The sequence below is a fragment of the Uloborus diversus genome, chromosome 3 (genome assembly GCF_026930045.1).
Source record: "Uloborus diversus isolate 005 chromosome 3, Udiv.v.3.1, whole genome shotgun sequence".
Lineage (NCBI taxonomy): Eukaryota > Metazoa > Arthropoda > Arachnida > Araneae > Uloboridae > Uloborus > Uloborus diversus.
This window is the reverse complement of record NC_072733.1, coordinates 176,892,267-176,910,644: the sequence shown is the minus strand read 5'-3', so window position 1 is coordinate 176,910,644 and position 18,378 is coordinate 176,892,267. Positions and strand designations below refer to the sequence as shown.

Below are 18,378 nucleotides of genomic sequence, written 5' to 3'. Positions count from 1 at the left end.
GGTATTTATTTGTACAATTATGTAAATGCCTTTTTTTAGTATACTTGTAACTCTAAATACCGGTGTATAATCGTTTATATACAGGTAAAAGCATGTGTTTACAAGTTCATACTCGTGTACACACGCATATACGAGTATATACTCGGGCCGACATGAATACCCACATATAGACTCATGTATGCATGTAGTTTCATTTATGCTTCTCCATGCCCGTATATACTTTTGTATACAAATACATAGTATACTTATATACAAGTATAGACACGTGGTCGGCGCTCATATACGTATTTACGTAAAGCAACGTATTTATTTGGACATGTGCATCTATATACTATTATACGTGTTTACGTACAGATATAGTAGCATCACACGCATGTGTTCGTAAATTAAACTTGATTTCAAAAAAAATAAATACATGTTTAGTGAAATGAATATTTAATTAATATCTGCTTTGTACATTAAGATTGAGTGACAGTAGAGCAACGATTTACGTTAAGCCTAATTATATGACCACTTTACCCCATCTTACTTGAATTGCTCTAAAATATTATGTAAAATAAATACAGATGGCTGCTAAAGAGTAAGTGTTCTTGAGACATGTAGGAAGCTTCCCGTGCCGTCAGTTTGTTCGAAATTCACTTGAACAAAATTTCCCTGAGAAGTTAAAAGAGCTGTTTAGATTTTCAAGTTTTTCATATGCACACAAAATTTTTTTTTTCTAAATAAAATATTGGCATTTGTAAAATTTTATATTCAAAATGTAGTTTCTAACTTCCCTAGTCTAAAATAAAAATTTTATACTTATTCGAGCATTTATTTCCAAGTTACAGCCATTTATTTGATGTATGACCACTTTACCCCATTGACCACTTTCCCCCACCAGACCCTATTCTGTAAATTTTGACTTCTTCCATCACAAACGCAACTGCAGTAGATATGCTCACACGTAAACAAGATCATATTGCTTGCAATTGCATCATTAGATTTTTTTAGATCACACCGGTTTGAAAACAGTTTTTATGATCTCATATTTTAATTTTAATATTTTTTTTTTAAATTTCTGGACATCATTTTTTTTCTTTTTTAATCTCAATATCATTTTAGGCGAGTCATTGTGCGGTGTAACGTGTATAAGACAGTTTAAATATGTGAATGGCATTTTAAAATGTTTTAGGAAATAGATCAAAAACAAAAATATGTTTATTAACAATTTTACTCAAATGAATGCCGTGTCACCTGAAACACATATCCACTTGAAAAGGGGGGTCAACCATTAATTAAATGTTCTATGCCTTCACCGCTTACCCTTCAGTTTATATTACCATCGAAAGATTTACTATTTTCCCAGCAACTCGAACAAATGATTTGCTTCTTAAGCAACACATCAACTGATATGTATATGCCCGAAGATATTTGTTCAAGGACGCATTAATACAGAACTGTCTTATCATTAAATTGATAAGTTCATAACCGGATGATGATTTATTCTACATTAAATATCTTTTAAGTGGTTTAGGACCATTAATATCTAAATCTGAAAGCAAATCACACACAAAAATGATGTATACACACACATGCACGCACTTTATTATATTCTTTATGATCAAAAAACTAACTTTATAGGTATCACCGTCTATTTTCAGAACTCATTTAAATAACCATTGTCTCATTAAACATTAAAAAATAGGTCGTAAAACGGAAAAAAGAGACTAATATTCTAATAAATATCATATGGCAGAATAGTCTCCTAAGTGCAGGCAAAAATTATTGCAAATACTTCCTCATCAGTCAATTTTCTTTCTTATTCCCTGGAAATTCGTGCAACATTTATTGTCATATCATTTATAATAATTCCTTTCAAAGATATGACATTTTTGGCTTGATGGATTACCACGAAAACTCCCCAACCTACTTAAGATATCAATACACGCAAAGTTATATTGCATTTGACTTTCAGTTAAAATTTTACAATCCTGTAACAAGGTTATTATTAAATCTGCATATTTTGTCATAATAAACGTATACATTATTAATGACCCCATGAGTTTAACATGCTATTTTAAAAGATTTATAATTTCATGTTGTCACTGCATTAATAATCATAAATTAGTTTAATGTATACTATTAGTATATAAACTTGTTTCTCTTTTTCAACCAGCACAAATTGAATGTGTCATTTGAATTTTAATAGATGTTCGTGTGTAGACCGATCGAAAGGTAAATTTAGTAATATGACACAGTGTTCTTGCAGTAGGTTGTACCTATAGTTTCTATAAACGAAATAGAGAATGGTTGATTGAAAGATAAAAGGTCACACTTTCTACCATTATTATTATGACTGAGACAGCAGGTTAATAATGATTTACATGTTTTATTGTAAACAATAATCACATTTAATTCCAAGCCAGTGGTTATTCTCATGTAGTTTTCTTTCTTACTTTTTTTTCTTAATTTTCAGTTGTTTATTTTCAGTAAATCAGATAGAGTGAATGTAAAAAAATAAATAAATGTAGGCCATGCGTTAAAGTGTTAGATTAAGTATTTTAATTCATATTGAGATGTTAAAAGCTATATTTTGCCCAGTACAACAAAAATAATAATTTTTTTATCTTATTATTATGATGATAACCGTATCAGTCACGCTAACATTGACGAAATGCTAACTATCTTATTCCACTGATTTAGATGCTCTAATCTGTATAATATTTTTTTCTGTACTTTTTTTTTCGGAATTGGTCGTCTTCAATAGTTGAAAACTGCTTCAGTTTCAGATTTACATCGTTACAGATTATCTTTTACAGATTACTGTCAACTACTTATGCTCGGGTAAAATTCAAATCTCTTAAAACATTCACTCAAAATAATCATGCAGTAGTCTGAAAGCATTCACTTGTAATCCCCCGAACCCTCAATATAATCCCTTCAATATCAAGGAATTTGCTAGCACTATGATTAGCAATTGATGGTTTCATCGGTCATCAACATTAATGAACGTACTGACCTACACGTAATGGATAAAGGATACTTTGCTGAGGAATCGCGGATGAGACCCTCGAACATTATGTTCGTCCATTCAGTCAACTCAATACTCATTCTAATAGGTGATAATGGATAATGCTGGAGAAATCCTGCTTCAGATATCCAATATCCGGAAAGGGTGTATGCTTGCTCAAAGCCTTACACATTCCCTGTCCTAGTTGCTTAATCTAAGTTTTATGCTTTTGTCCAACTTATCGAAAGAAAGACAATTTACTTTATTTCCGGCAATTTGTTTCCGATTTGTGAAATAATGGCAGTTTAGAATGCACGTTTACCTATGTCTCTCTCTCTGTATATGTCTATATATATTAGCAAGGAATATTGCATTTAAGTAGATAATAAAATGATTAAAATGACAAATTAATGAGACGGAAATGTAGAAATACATTAAGACAGGAGAAAAAATAAAAGAAATGAGAGTAAATAAAATACAGTTTGAAACTTAACAACACTCAACTTAGCAATTCAAAGTTTGAAAAAACCACCCAATCTGAGTTGTTTTTAAAATCCCCAGCTCAAGATTTGTTCTGCATTAAAAAGGGAGAATAATGCAACCCCCATTCTAAGAAGTTTTACTTTTTAAATAATAACATTGATTTTATCATCTAGAAATATCTTCATAGCACGCAACACCCGAAGAAAAATGTTTTATGCTATCAAACAACCTTAGAACGCCCTCTATCGCATAAAAAATGCATTCTCAAAAACGCAATCATTTTCTTCCTCTAATTGCCAAAAACACGGTCAAAAATAAACTAATTTGGTTCCACATGAGCACCATCGATATCTATGCACATCTCAAAACGGATTGCTACTTCCCAGAAAACATCTTCCAGCATTTGGGGAGTAATCTGTGTCACTGCTTGTGAGATGTGGTTTCTCAAATCTCGCAAATTTTCAATTCTTTGGCGATACACTAGAGCTTTGATGAAGCCCCAAGTGAAAAAATCCATTGATGTTAAATCTGGAGATTGAAAATTTGCGAGATTTGAGAAACCATATCTCCCAAGCAGTGACACAGATTACTCCCCGAATGCTGAAAAATGTTTCCGTGAAGCAACAAACCGTTTAGAGATGTGCAGAGATATCAGTGGCGTTCATGTGGAGCCAAATTAGTTTAGTTTTGAACGTGTTTGTGGCAATTAGAGGAAGGAAATGTATGAGTTGCACATTAAAATATTCCTTCAACAATATCCCATTAAAGTTTTGTTTTATTTGACCACTTCTATAAAATAGATAGGGACGTTTTGTACACTAGGGTGGTTCAAAAAAACTTTTTTTTAGCTAGAGTCCATGAACCCCCCTATTTTTTTTATACTTACAAATAGTATTATGCTGTAAAAGTTTTAGCTTCTTACTCAAATTTTAAGAGGGTGCTCAATGACCCCTTAATTTAACATTAGCCGTATCATAGAAAATGCCACAAATTCAAAAACATATAATTTCCCCAGCTTTTTTTTTTTTTTTTTTTGGTAAATAATTATTTTATTGCAATGTGTATGTATATTACTTGTGTACATTATAATATGTAGCATTGTTTTTACAGCTCAATGTATTTTTAACCCCCCTCCCCATACTTATGTAGTTTTGGGGAGGGGGTTGAGCACCCTCTTTTAGTTGAAATAGGAAGCTAAAATTCTTCCTGTACATTACTAGCCACAAATCTAAAAATATTGAGGGGTGTCCTGTTATCTAGGAGAAACGTTTTTTTTTTACATGTATTCTTGTACACCCTGTATTTAAATAAGAATAAACTGATTGTGAGTTGAACTACTCAAATCTCTTCCGAAACGCAAAGGTTCTGCAAGGTAACGTCACGTCGCAGCCGTTAGTGCCATTTTTCGGAAGCAAGTCCAGAAGAACGACTAAAGTGTCATGTAATGCGTTATGTCAAGGCACGTCTGGTGACTGATTGATTAGCACACTAAGAAAGATCGTTATTTATTCTCCGAAATCCAAACTGACGTGGAGAGCACTAGACTCCTCCCCCGAAGAAAAAACATTTCAAAGAATCATCGGTTTTCTAGGCACGTTATTAATGACTTAACATCCTACCGTGACGAAAAGAGAAATAAAAATAGAAAACAGAGGCGAAAGAAACCGTGCACACGGGGTGATATGCGAACGCTCTAAATTGAATTTCTTGCGTGTTTATGAGTTGCGTGCTATCACGTAATTTGACTATCTCTAATGCGGCACGACTAAAAAATGTTGTTCGACGCCACCGGCCAGGTGCGCCATTCCAAAAATTGGCCATGACGTGCCTCAAGCTGGCAAAATTGATCGCTTGGCTAACTTGGAATCTAAAGAATTAATTCCCAGCTATCGAAAACGCGTTACGCAACAGATAAAATGCAATTCTCCGATCTATTGACCTTTGGACGTGTTCGTAATTAACTTCGCAAAATGCAAAGGAATTCTTTGATATCCGCTTAACATCAAAGCTGCTGCAGTTCTTTAGCATCTTCACGTCTTTCGGATAAATTCAGGAAATATTTTTATGAAATGCGACGGAGGATTTTAATCTTGTTTAGATCTGAAAAAGATGAAAAGCAAATTGCATCCGGGCCTTAGAAACGTTTTGTCACCATTTCTGCGTTTTTAAAGATTGATACTGTGAAAAAATGCATGAACAAATTATCAAATTATTAAATTCTTTAAATTAAAAAAAAAAAGAATCCATCAGTGCCCCCCCCCCTTCCCCATCCTCTTTTTTACAATGAGCACATAAAATAGTTTGCAATACGTATCAAACTTTAAAAAAAAAAAAAATAAATAAATAACAGTTTGTGGCAAAAAAAAACATCATCGAATGGAACTGAAATTATTTATTTTTAATGAGTGTCTTTATTTATTTTTGTGTCTCAGTTTAATTAGAAAATAATTTATAACATATTTCCTAGTTTATGTATGGGTTTTCGGTTTTCTTACGATTTCGAGCAAAATACCGGCTATTTTAAAGCTGTTTAACCAGAAAAAACTACATTTCGTTTGCATGTTGTGCCTCGGCAAACAGTATTTGATGCAATATGCCGTTTCAGGTAGCTTGGAAATGATGGTCGACGTCCAGAAAGTGTACAAAAACGAAGAGTGAACCTTTTCGTTAATCGTCAGGCCATCCAAAAGTGAGTTCAATGAAATTATAAGGTTTTCATGAGAGAAGTCGTTAATGAGGCGGGGAAAATGTGATCGATCAGTTGCGGCTATGGGCAAAAAGAGAGTTCGCACAGAAGCTCTACATTCCCAAAAAATTGCCTTTTGTTGAAGAAAACAAATTCGAATGACTCTAAAGATTCCAGAAACGTTTGAAACCTGCGCAAGTCCGCGCCTGGAAGAGATACCTTTCACCTAATAAGTAGATCCTTACCGTCCAACCAACTCATAGCTCCCAGAATGATAGCATTTGGTCTGTAGACACTCCAAGCACCTTAACAAATGTTTGAACATCGCCGAAATCCGAACTCAGGATTGGTCTGTGACGGAATTAGCATAAGCGGCAAAATATTTCTGGTTTGTGAGAATGAGGGCGGTAAAGTGAATCAAAAATGTACCAGAGGGTCATTTTAGAATTTTTTGTACTTCTGTGGGCCTAAGAGCACTTCGGCAATGTAGCTTGAATGTTTCAATTAGAGTCCACACCAGTTCATATGGCCAAAAATACAAGAGTAATGCATGGCGCATTTTCCTGACATGATATCATCTGTAAAGCGGACGCACAACTCGCTAGACCTCAATCCCATGGATTACACTGTTTAAACAATTTTAGAGTCTAAGGTCTACCCTAAACTACAGAAAAGTTTGAATGCTCTAAAGCGAGCAGGTTTGATCAAAGGTCTGGTTTAGCAAAAGATTAGCAGTCTTTGGCTAAGAATTTTAATAAGTGGTTTGCGTATTTGTATAACTGCAAAAGACGGCCAGTTTGAAACTAATTAAACTTATTGATTGCTATTGGTCTACTCATAATACTACTCTTTTTTCTGTTTCGCTAGTTTATTTATTTTTAATAAAGTTACACGGAAAATTGCTTGTCTGGGTTTTTTGCTGCACCCTGTACGTTATGTATAAAACATCCATTGGTCTTTTATTGTGGAAATTCTTCAAAATCCCTCCAAAGATTTCTTACTCTAATAAATATTTACTCACTGATATTGATTTGTCGTAAAACCAAAAATAATTTCATAAATGATGACTTAGTGGTTTTTGAAGGGATTTTTTCTGATAAATCTTCAGACATGAAATTTACATATAGAATTATAAATCCTAACTTTTATATTTTTGGTAGCAAATGCACATACCCGTTATTGATAGTTAAAACAGTTTTTACAAATTATTGTCTTTTACAAAGCTATCTACAATCGTCTAATCACAAACATTTACGTTATTAAATTGTAACAAAGTAATTAATACATAAACTTCGAGCAATATTTTAAGGCATTTTTTAAGCTTGGCACATACGATTACAATTCATTTTAACTGCTAACTTTGGCTACGCCTGAAGAGAAGAGCTAATATCTAACTTTATTAAAAATGATTAGAATGAGTCATAATTTTCTGTTTCGACTATTTCTAAGGAACAAAAACTCATTTCATATTATGAGAGCATGTAGTTCACATATTTTTATTTATATAAATAACTTGTGTATTGTTGTGTGTTATGCTTAAAAGTATGACTTTTTGCGGAGACTCTACAGAAATTAAGTGTAACTGCAAAGTCAGTACTGACTGGTAATGCTTTGAAAAGCATTGCATCACAGCTTGTCTAAAGCTGTCTCCGCTGTTTGCCTTCGGAAAAAATCTTTAATTTTAATCCCAAGTTAAAGTTAAAAAGTGCAATAGTTAATACTGAATATGGTACTTTTAAAGGCTATTGCAGGCGAACATTTCAAAAACAAAATATATTTTGCTGATATTATTATTATGTTGCATTTTTATTTTTAATTAAACCAAGAAATTAAGCAGTATAAAATAAGAAAGTAAACTTTCAATTTCATACAAAATCGAACTAAAATCGTAAAGTAAATGTTATGGACTGTTTAACTATATTGATATTATTAACTTAGATACTTATATGCTATTTTTTTTATGTTAGCGGATACATTGAGCTAACATATTAGTTTAAGTAGCACAAAGCAATAAAACTATTTGATGTTACTATAAACATACTATTTTTTACTTCCTTTTACAAAAAAGGAAGTATTGTATTCGCGAAAAAATTTTCACTCAAAAATCGCCCTTAATTTCCATTTTGCTCACCCCCAAATGAATGTTGAGTTTTTTTTTCGATTCGACCACATGCGGAAAAGTGCCTAAGAATGTATAGACACGCGAAATATCCATTTTGACCATCACCGAGGTAATTACAACGACATTTCTCGTGACGTCTGTATGTATGTGCGTATGTGCGTATGTATCTCGCATAACTCAAAAATGGTATGTCCTAGAAAGTTGAAATTTGGTACATAGACTCGTAGTGGGGTCTAGTTGTGCACCTCTCCTTTTGGTTGCTTTCGGATGTTCCTAAGGGGGTCTTTTGCACCTTTTTGGGGGGAAATCATTGTTAATATCAATGCAAACTTAAGTGGTGTTATAATTTGGTAAACACTTGGTGACGTATCGCCAAGCTTTTGGTCGCCAAGTTTTTTCGCCAACTTGGCGACGATTTTTTTTTCTTCTAAGAGCGAACATCCGGATCTGATTAGCTATTTGGCCTATAAAACCCTCCTTAGGGCCCTCTAGTTTCTGGGGCCCTCGAAAATATTAGACTATGTAGAGAATTATACCAAAATATGACTTCGTTTTTTTTTACTTCCTTTTACAAAAAAGGAAGTATTGTATTCGCGACAAAATTTTTACTCAAAAATCGACCTTAATTTCCATTTTACTCACTCTTGAATGAATATTGAGATTTTAGTTAAAACGAGTTTTCTCGTGACGTCTGTATGTACGTTAGTATGAATGTGCGTATTTATGTCGCATAACTCAAGAACGGTATGTCCTAGAAAGTTGAAATTTGGCACGGAGACTCCTAGTGGAGTCTAGTTGTGCACCTCCCTTTTTGGTAGCATTCGGGTGTTTCTAAAGGGATCTTTTGACCCTTTTGGGGGGGGGGGGGGAATCATTGCTAATTTCGGTGTAAACTCATGCGGTGTTCTAATTTGGTGGACATTTGGCGATATATCGCCTGTCTTCTTCGCCAAAAAACTTGGCGATTTTTTTTTTTAATTTTTCTATTTGGCCACTGTTGGTGAAAGAGAGGGTAAACTATTGAATCACATTAAAATTGCCAGTAATGGGGAAATGACATTAAATTGGAGTAAAAGGAAGTCATGTGATTCACACATCAGCTCGTTTACTACTGTATGAAATAATGCGCATCTACTTCGTATTACGTTTTAACTGGAAATTACTTAATAGTCATTCAAAACTACAGTAAAATATTAGTACAAGGCATTCCAAAAACTTATTTCAATATTAAATTTATTTGGTTACGTATTCCACCTAAGGAATCCGTGATATAAAAAGATGAAAGCACGTTTATAAAAGTATATCTTCAATTTCCTTAGTAAGTATTTTCTGTGAAAAAGAAAACTGTCTTTCTTAACATTTCTCTTAAACTTTTTTCCCTTCGCCTAAACCAATCTTTAAACTTGCTTTTGAATTTGAATGCAGATGCATGTAGTATTTTTAAATATGTTTTTAAAATAAATCTGAAAATGAGTGCGCTAATGCACATTTTGTAGTTTCTATTGGTATTTGAACTTTTGATCTCCGATTTTTTTATGCAGATTAATAAATTCATTTATAAATTTCATTAATAAATGCAAGTAAATGCCAGAAATAAGTGGATTACAAGATTAAAATTAACATATTTAATAACCTTTAAGATTAAAATAAGAGTTTTTGTATTAGTAGTAGTATTTATCATAAGTTTTGTTTTTGTAATAAAGACATTTATTTAACATATATTAGCACAGATATTGCGAATTTGAGGTTCATACTTACTTATACTATTTCATTTGATTTCTTACTTATTTTTTGAATGCGAAAATTTTCAGTCTTATATTAATTTAAGTCGTTGACGTAAACAGGCCTACATAAATTATTTTTGCAAAATTCCCATTTAACATGAAATGTGATCATTTGATATTTCTATGTCTATAGTTGCAAAGTAAATATATGTGTGCTTCTCACAAAAATTTCATTCTTCTCGGCTAAAAATTTATTTTTCACATCGCCAGCATAAAAAAAAATCTTGCTGAAGTGTCCATACCAAATACACTCCACACAGTTTTGACTTTCAATAAAATACAAAATATGATACAGATCGAAAGCAAAAGGATATTTTTTCCTGAAAAGAAGCATAAGAATATGCTTTCTAAAGTCCCATGTTTCATTTTTTATGCATACCCAACTGACCCTGTGAGTTTTTATCTACCATCTTACATTTCCGCGTAAGCAGGCCTTTTCTACCACAAAAATGCAGGTGCTTTGCTATCCGAGTTCTCACGGAGTTTCTTTAAAATAAGGTCCACTTCAGAAAGTGTTCGTAAAGAAAAGGGCCTATATGAAATATTTTTATGTGTTTGAGCAGGGAAATTGCGCTTTTTGAATTGGCCCACATGTTCAATCGAATATTTCATTTTCTTCCTTGAAGAAAGTGGGCTGACTGGAAAGTTTTCTCTATACTTGAGCACTGTCATTCCGATTTATCGTCTGAATATTTGTTCAATTGAGTTCCCATATTTCCAAAAGAGTCACTGACTCGCAAAACATCTCTTTATTTCCGATGTTGCTAATACCGTTGAAAAAATAAAATGAATTGACTTTGAATGAAAGATGAGTTAATGTCATGGGGGTCTGTTTTTTGCTTGCGTATGAATACGTTCAATCAATTTTACAAAAAACCATAAATTTATGATGAAAAAGAATATGCATGGAAATTGAAGTTACTTTTTGCGTCTATGAAAATTATTATTTTAACCTATATAAGTAATCATTAAAAACTGTAAATCATATTAAATAAAAATAAGTTTATTAAACATCTGAAAAGCATGAGGAATTAAAATCAAAGTAATCAAAGCGATATCTAAATTTGGGTAACATTGTCATTATAGCTAAATTTAAAAAGCAATGTTTAAAAGTTTGAAAAAAAAGTATAAGTTTGTATATTTTTTTAGTAATTCAAGCAAGAGATCCAAATGCAATGAAGTACTTCTTTAGTTTCTTTAAAATGAAGTCCACTTCAGAAAGTGTTCTTAAAGAATAGGGCCTATGTGAAATAATTGTATGTGTTTGAGTATGTGTCGAATATTTCATTTTCTTCTAGTACAATTAAGTACTCAGCTCAACAAATTAATTGGATAAGAACACAAATTGTAGTTGGTGTAATTTATATCATGATGAAAGAGAAGATACTAAAGTGTGACTTATGCCATAATACTTTTTTCTTAAAACATGTCTAATGTACGTTATACTTATAAAAAAATCTTTACTTTTTTAATCTTAAAAAGTCATTGAAATTCCTTTGCGGACACCCTATACCTAATGTACAGGATTGCCTAGTGCGGTCCTGCCTACGTTATAGTACTATACATGTTACATTGTCATATATGTTACATTAAGTACAAGTTATTATGAATTTGATCATGGGATAAAAGTAATTTAATAGACGAAGAAATTAAGTAACTTGAAGTTGATTAGTTCCTATAAAGCAAACATCTGAAGACTTATAATCACACTACCATTTTGAGGGTACACAAAAGCAGCCACGTGAAATTTGCTAATAGCCAGTGCTCATTTTTGGGGCCATTATCATTTTCTATTCTTAAAAAGTTTTTAATGAGGCTATATAAACACAAAAATATGTGATTGACAATATTCTAGGTTTTAAAGCAACATCGAATAAAAGAAAATTGTGTACAGTTACTGTAAAAGGATTGCTTCAAACATACATAAGAGCGGATGCCTTTTCCACAGAAGTAATGCCTAGAAATTAAACTTCATTTGTCGTAGTTTTTAATCCTTTGAAGCAGTTATTAAAATCATTTCCTTACAAATTGATACTATTCGTTTATTTTAGTTAAAATTTTTAATCATATTTGATGACAACATTTCACTTTAAAAAGATAAATAAGCTAATTTTTTAATCCACGGAAAAAAAGATTTAAAAAAAAAATCTTTGATTATATTTACAGCTCAGTCAAAAAAAAAAAAAAAAAATGAAAATAATGAGATCAAATAATAATGTTAGCTTTTTTTTAACAAATTCGATTAAAATAAACAAGTAAGGAAGCATTTCATGCAGCCATGATTCCAGCATAAAAATAAAGAAAAAACACAAGCATTAGAAAAGAACATAAAAATTAAAACTTAGCAAAAGCAATCAAATATGATGAACTTTCAGAGCCACACGAATGCATGTAAGCATTGATTATCTTTCGTTTCACATTGCGATTATAGCTTGTCCTTTTGCATTTGCCATCTGAACACAATACATTAAGCTAATTAGGAATTCGATTTTACACGCTCCCCAGTATGGCGGAAAGAAGAAATAATGTAATGCAATTACTAGGGCAGTTTTGAAGATTGTGATAGATAAACTTCGGGAGATTATAGGAAGACCGATGATATTCCCCACTCTCATTTCCACGCTTTGATAGGTTAAAAAGTTAAAACTAGTTCAGTCGCTCTATTGATTACCTTTGGTGGAATTTCGCTACGATGCCATCTTTTTGGTGTAACAAATTGAACGGAACAAAAGGCTAAAAAAAATCAGGAAATTCCATTGTTTGTAGAATTTTTATCGTAATGGCAGAGCATTTTCATTAAAGAACGAACAAAATTATCTTTCTGTTTTACGAAAGTTTGAAAGTTTTCTTATTCTGTACCTATGAAGGTTTTGCCTCCATTTTACATTTTATAGTATTAACAAAAATTATTTTATGAATTGATGCTTGAACAGATGTTTCATTTTTAAACAAACTTTTGGAATGCAGGTTGTTTTATATTTATTACTTAAGGGAAAATTAGGACTACCTTAATTTATAATAATTAATTGTGGCTGAACAAGCTTCAATTTATGACTGAAAGTTGTATTTTTTTTATGTATAATAAATTCAGAAATTAAAAAAAAAAACATTGATCTGTCTGAAAATGGGACCAACATTGGCCCCTACACTGTTCTACAACTGAGAATTAAGTTAAAAGAAAACAGTTTTTTTTTAAAAAAAATATTTCAAACGATTTTGAAAATACTCCTATAATCAACACCTGCATAGACCTATCGTTAATGCTTTGAGTTGTTGATTTCTATATTGTGTGATTCCTCTTTTATGTTAGTACACCTAGGCATAGTTAAAAATGTTAAAAGTTCCTGATGTGGCTTAAAAATACAACTAAGATGATCACATCAGGTTGTGTTCACCTTACCTAAGAGGTCTGTCTGACTTTGGCTTGTTTGACATAATTTGCCTCTGGAATATCCCATAATGAAGTTCAGTAATAATCTGCAAGAAAACTTGTTCACTTTCCTTTGTATAACTTTCCATAAGTAAAATGTCCTGGTACACTCGCCTATTACGTTCATCGCTACTAAAGCCAAAGAATTTAGGGAAGAAATCCAAGTAACATTGAAGAAAGTACATTCTAAAGGACATTTTTCACCCTATTTCTTCAAAACATTTCAATATCTCGCTCACTATATATCTGCAATTTTCAGATTTCTTGTTTCCTAGGAAGTTTTCGACTACAATATGGTGCAAAAGTTGAAGCACAATTGAAAAATTTGAATGAAAAGGAAATTTTAGAACGAAATGCTTTCAAATTACCAGTGGACTCTAGCTAAACCATAAATATGTATTTAAAGTTTTAAAAAAATCGTAACAAAAATAAAAAACTGCGAAAGACATTTTTCCATGTCTCAAAAGTTTATATAAAAATTACATTTTGTGGAAATGTTTCTTGTAACGTGGTAGTTGGAGGAATGGCGACGCTTTTTTTAGTCTATATTGGTTCTGATTTAGCTATAGTTTTAGGCTATATTGGTTTACGCAACTAATCAAAATTAAAACATGTAGAAAGTCGAAACAATGCATAAGCTAAACAACACAACATCAAATGCAAAATTGATTTTCGGTTTCAGTAATAAAACTATATATGGCCGCAAAATGATCCATTATTTAATTTAACACTTTTGAACCTTTTTTTCTTAATAAACATCATTTACATACTTTTTAACGTTAATTAGATGCCGTATTACCTTATTTCTGCTTCAATCATTGATTTTACATTTCGTTTAAGGGAACTTTTTTCATGAAAAGCTTGGGGCCACTCGCGAATAATATCATATTTTTTACACTACTATTTTCATTACTCATATTTTCATAAATACAATGAGTAAACAAATAATGGACAAAATACAAATCTCGATGCTGTTTGCAACAACGCGGTGTGCAGTTCCATAGTTACTTTGGTATTTCGCAATCAATTGTTTGCATGGTTACTAATACGTTGCATTGTCCGGGCCAAAAAATGAAGGAACTAAATACATTTTTTACGCCATAAAAATCTCATAAAACTAATGGTTTGCGCAAATGAATTCGATATGCATTATTTGTTTAGCTGATAATAAAAACAATGGTTTAAAATCCAATAAATAAAATGTTTTTACTGTTAACATCGCAATTTTCCGGACCAATTTATGTACTAGGTGTGTGGATAGTATTTTTCCGAGTGAAAAAACTGCTGCGGTAAGCTTGCGGCTCTCTAACGATTAAGTTTTAACCTATGAGAATCTACAGTTAACTAAAGACAAAACTACTTTTATTACCAAATTTAAATTTAGAATAATTTTGTAGGATAAACGAGTATATTTTGCGCCAATGAAGTAAGTCTAAGGAATAAAAAACTCACAAATAATTTTTGTTGCGATTTTAGAAGTCATACCGTTTTAAAGTTATAAGATCATAGTAAAACTCTTATGCAAAAAAAAAAAAAAAATCTTTGATATTTATCTTTATTCAGTAAAGCTTTTATCATTTTCTGCGGCTTCTCCCTACTAAAGTAACATGCAATATTTACGTTATTGTGATTGCTAATTTAAGATAATTGGTTCACTAAAAATTGTGTTGGGCGTTGTCGATGTCAATTTTATCTGCATTCATGGCTAACTTATTGAATTAATGGATTTTGAGTAGTTTTTGTATAAATATAGGTGTTTTGTCTTTCTGTAGGAGAATTTGCCAGAAGACCACATGATGCTTGTTCGTCTCCGAGGTATGACTCAGGTGGAATGGATTATATAACATTAGTTGGTAAGCTCAAATTTTTGTTTATTTTCGTTATTTACCCTTTTTTTGTTTTTGAAAAGACGTATTTAAGACATTAAAACAATAAAGAATCGGAAACCAATTAGATAAAATTTTGATGATAAAAATATTTTTTTATCATACCAATTGGCACGGTTTATTTCTACAAGAAAATATTTTTAAATCTTGTCTTCGGCATCCTAATTCCATTTCACATTTTAAACAATGTTGTTTACGGCATATAGATTTTAATACGATTTGCAAAAAAAAAAAAAAAAAAAAAAAGAAAAAGAAAAAGAAAGAAAGAAATGAACAGAATGTCTATGTTTACTAATTTAAAATATAATAACTTGCATTACTCTAAGTTACCCTGCTTGGTTTTTTTTTTTCCAATACAAATGTTTGCTTAAATAATTAAGTCTAGAATTATTACATTTTTGATAATATAGTATCAAAAAAAAAAAAAAAATGAGTTAGCAAAGTGTATTTAATATTTTTTAGATTCACTCGGTAAACAAAAGAAAAATCGCCCAATGCATGTTAAGAAAAATTAGTTGTAATCCTTTTAATCTTTTGACTGGTAGTATAGATCATCTTTGTTTGAAATGAGAAATAAAAAAGTAGCAAAAAATGCATTAAATAGTCTAAAACTTACAATGGGAATTGGTCCTGAATTACCAAAGGCAGTTTGAGGTCCGAGAGTTTTGCATGCATATATTTCATATTGGTAGGAATATTTTTTTTAATTAAAAGAAGAGCAATATGCATGTGATTTCTAATACATATTTATCATGATTTATAGTACGTATATGAAAGTATGTTATGAAATAATGTGTTTCCTGTTTAAAATGAGAAAAAAGAAGCATATTACAAAATCTAGCGGATTAGAGTGCTGACACGAATTGATTCTAACTGTACAATTGTACAAGTTCTACCTGATAATATAAAAAAAAAAGTACTTAAATTAACCAAGTTCGCCCACTAGGCTGAAAGTTGGACCGCTTCGCTCACTAAATGGTAGTGGTGAAAATCGCTTTCATCCATACACAGTCAAAAAAAAAAAAAAAAAAAAAAACCCTCGTTCTTTTACTCTATGAATAAACTATGATGTCTTGAAGCGTTCTTAAGTATAAAAAGCTACCTCTTGTGTGGTTGACGCAATTTTCATTAAAAGTGCCTCTATTTGAAGAATATTTACTATTTCCGAAGGAATCTGTTTTATTTATATAACTTATAGGAGTAGTTTGTTTTGTCTTAAGAAATCACAAACATAATGTGCACTATTGTTTTAATTTTAAATATGAAACAGCTTGTATTACGCACTTTTAAATACATTACACATGCACATGTTCAATCATGTTTACTCATTAAATACTCGTACTTGTCTATGAATGTACATTTTTAGTTTTTTTCAAATCGCTTCAACCCGCATAAATTCAATGAGAAAAAGGGCTATAAATTAATGTCTCGACAAAATATAAATAGCCATTAAAGTGTTTTAACAAAAATTTTATTGTTTCATAAGCAAAAAAAAAAATCAATTTATATTGAGTTTGAAATGCCGAAAAGGTTTGTGAAATTTTAAACCAACCAAACTATCAAAAAAAAAAAAAAAAAGTTCCAAATTTGTTGCTAAATCCCAGTTTAAAATTTTGCGTTATTAAAATTACATCATCAGTTCTAAGGAACAAACATAATCTAAAACTAATCCGCTTAACCAAAACTAATCCGCTTTTTCATTATTAATTATCGCAAACGTAAATGAAAATTGGATAAATTAGTCCATTATGTACATAAATGTACTGTTTTTTTAATAAATATTTCCATTATGTACATAATTGTACTTCATCTATTAGGTTATAAGATATTTCTGTTTTAAACATAGTATCATTTTCCGTTCAAAGATTTAAAAAAAAAAAAACCTTACTCGCCTCTAATTTCTAAAACTTATCTTATAACTAAAAAACTCAAAAGGTTAAATATTTTTTTAACATTAATAAAAAATGATCTGCAACAAAAATCATTTGCGTGACTATTTTTTAAACTTATTTATGTTTTTTCCAGGAAATCATAAAACATTCTCCATTCACTGAGGAATATTTAATATTCTCTACTTGATGTGCTCTTCTGAAAATGCCGCGAGAAATATTTAAATCTCTTCATTAATTTTGATCTCCCGTAGCGACGCGGAAGTTGAGAAATATTTTAGAGTTCACTAGAAACCACTAAACAACGCCACAAAAGCACCACGCGGCTATAAACATAAGCTAAAAGCTTATGATTTTATTTTTATGTTTATGCCGCAGCTGTCTAAAACCGAAGCATGTTTTTTTCTTCCAGATATAGTGCATTTCAAACGCAACATCTTTTATGTGTCTAGACAACAAATTTCATATTTTGCTGGCTTTTAGAAAGCGTTCTAAATCTGTTTCATATTTCCAAGTAATGATATAAAAATATATTTCTCATACCTTTTACTCAGCTTATAAAAAGTTTTTCATGAAGTATATCAATATGGTTTTGATATACTTCATATGGTTTTGATATACTCAATATGCATCTACCTGTGTATAATCTACTGTTTTAATATGTTTGATGAAATAGCTGCAAAACTTTAAAATATGTATCGTAGTTAGAGCGAAAGTGGTATCAGTCATCCTAAAATAGTTTGAGTAATTGATGGTTTTATAAAAATACTCTCAAAAAGATCAAAACTACGTAAAGTTAAACTACTAGAGAAAAAGCTTATTTTACGTAGGGGAAAAGGGGGCATATGTGATTATGGGGCACATGTGAACATGGTATGTTTTACTTGGATAACGTCAAGCAAAAAATCTTGAAAATGTCTCAAGTAATGGCAGTACCAGTCCTACTTCTTGACCAAATTTTTAGATTGATGAGCCAGTTTATGTTCCTGTGGTGACAACTTCTTTGTTTTTCTAGATGCTGATGTACCTTTTACACTGTCTTCTTCACGCAAAAACACATTTTAATTTAACTAGTAAGCTAAACTTAAGTACTGCAAACCATTATA

General features: G+C 31.2%; 1 protein-coding gene across 1 annotated transcript in view; it reads left to right on the top strand.

Annotated features, from left to right (window-relative positions):
• Positions 1–18,378, top strand: part of LOC129219063 (uncharacterized) — a 145,891-nt gene that overhangs the window by 103,417 nt on the left and 24,096 nt on the right. Inside the window, exon 9 of the mRNA XM_054853382.1 lies at positions 15,270–15,350. Coding sequence (XP_054709357.1) covers positions 15,270–15,350 — 81 coding nt within the window. The remainder of the gene's footprint in view (positions 1–15,269; positions 15,351–18,378) is intronic.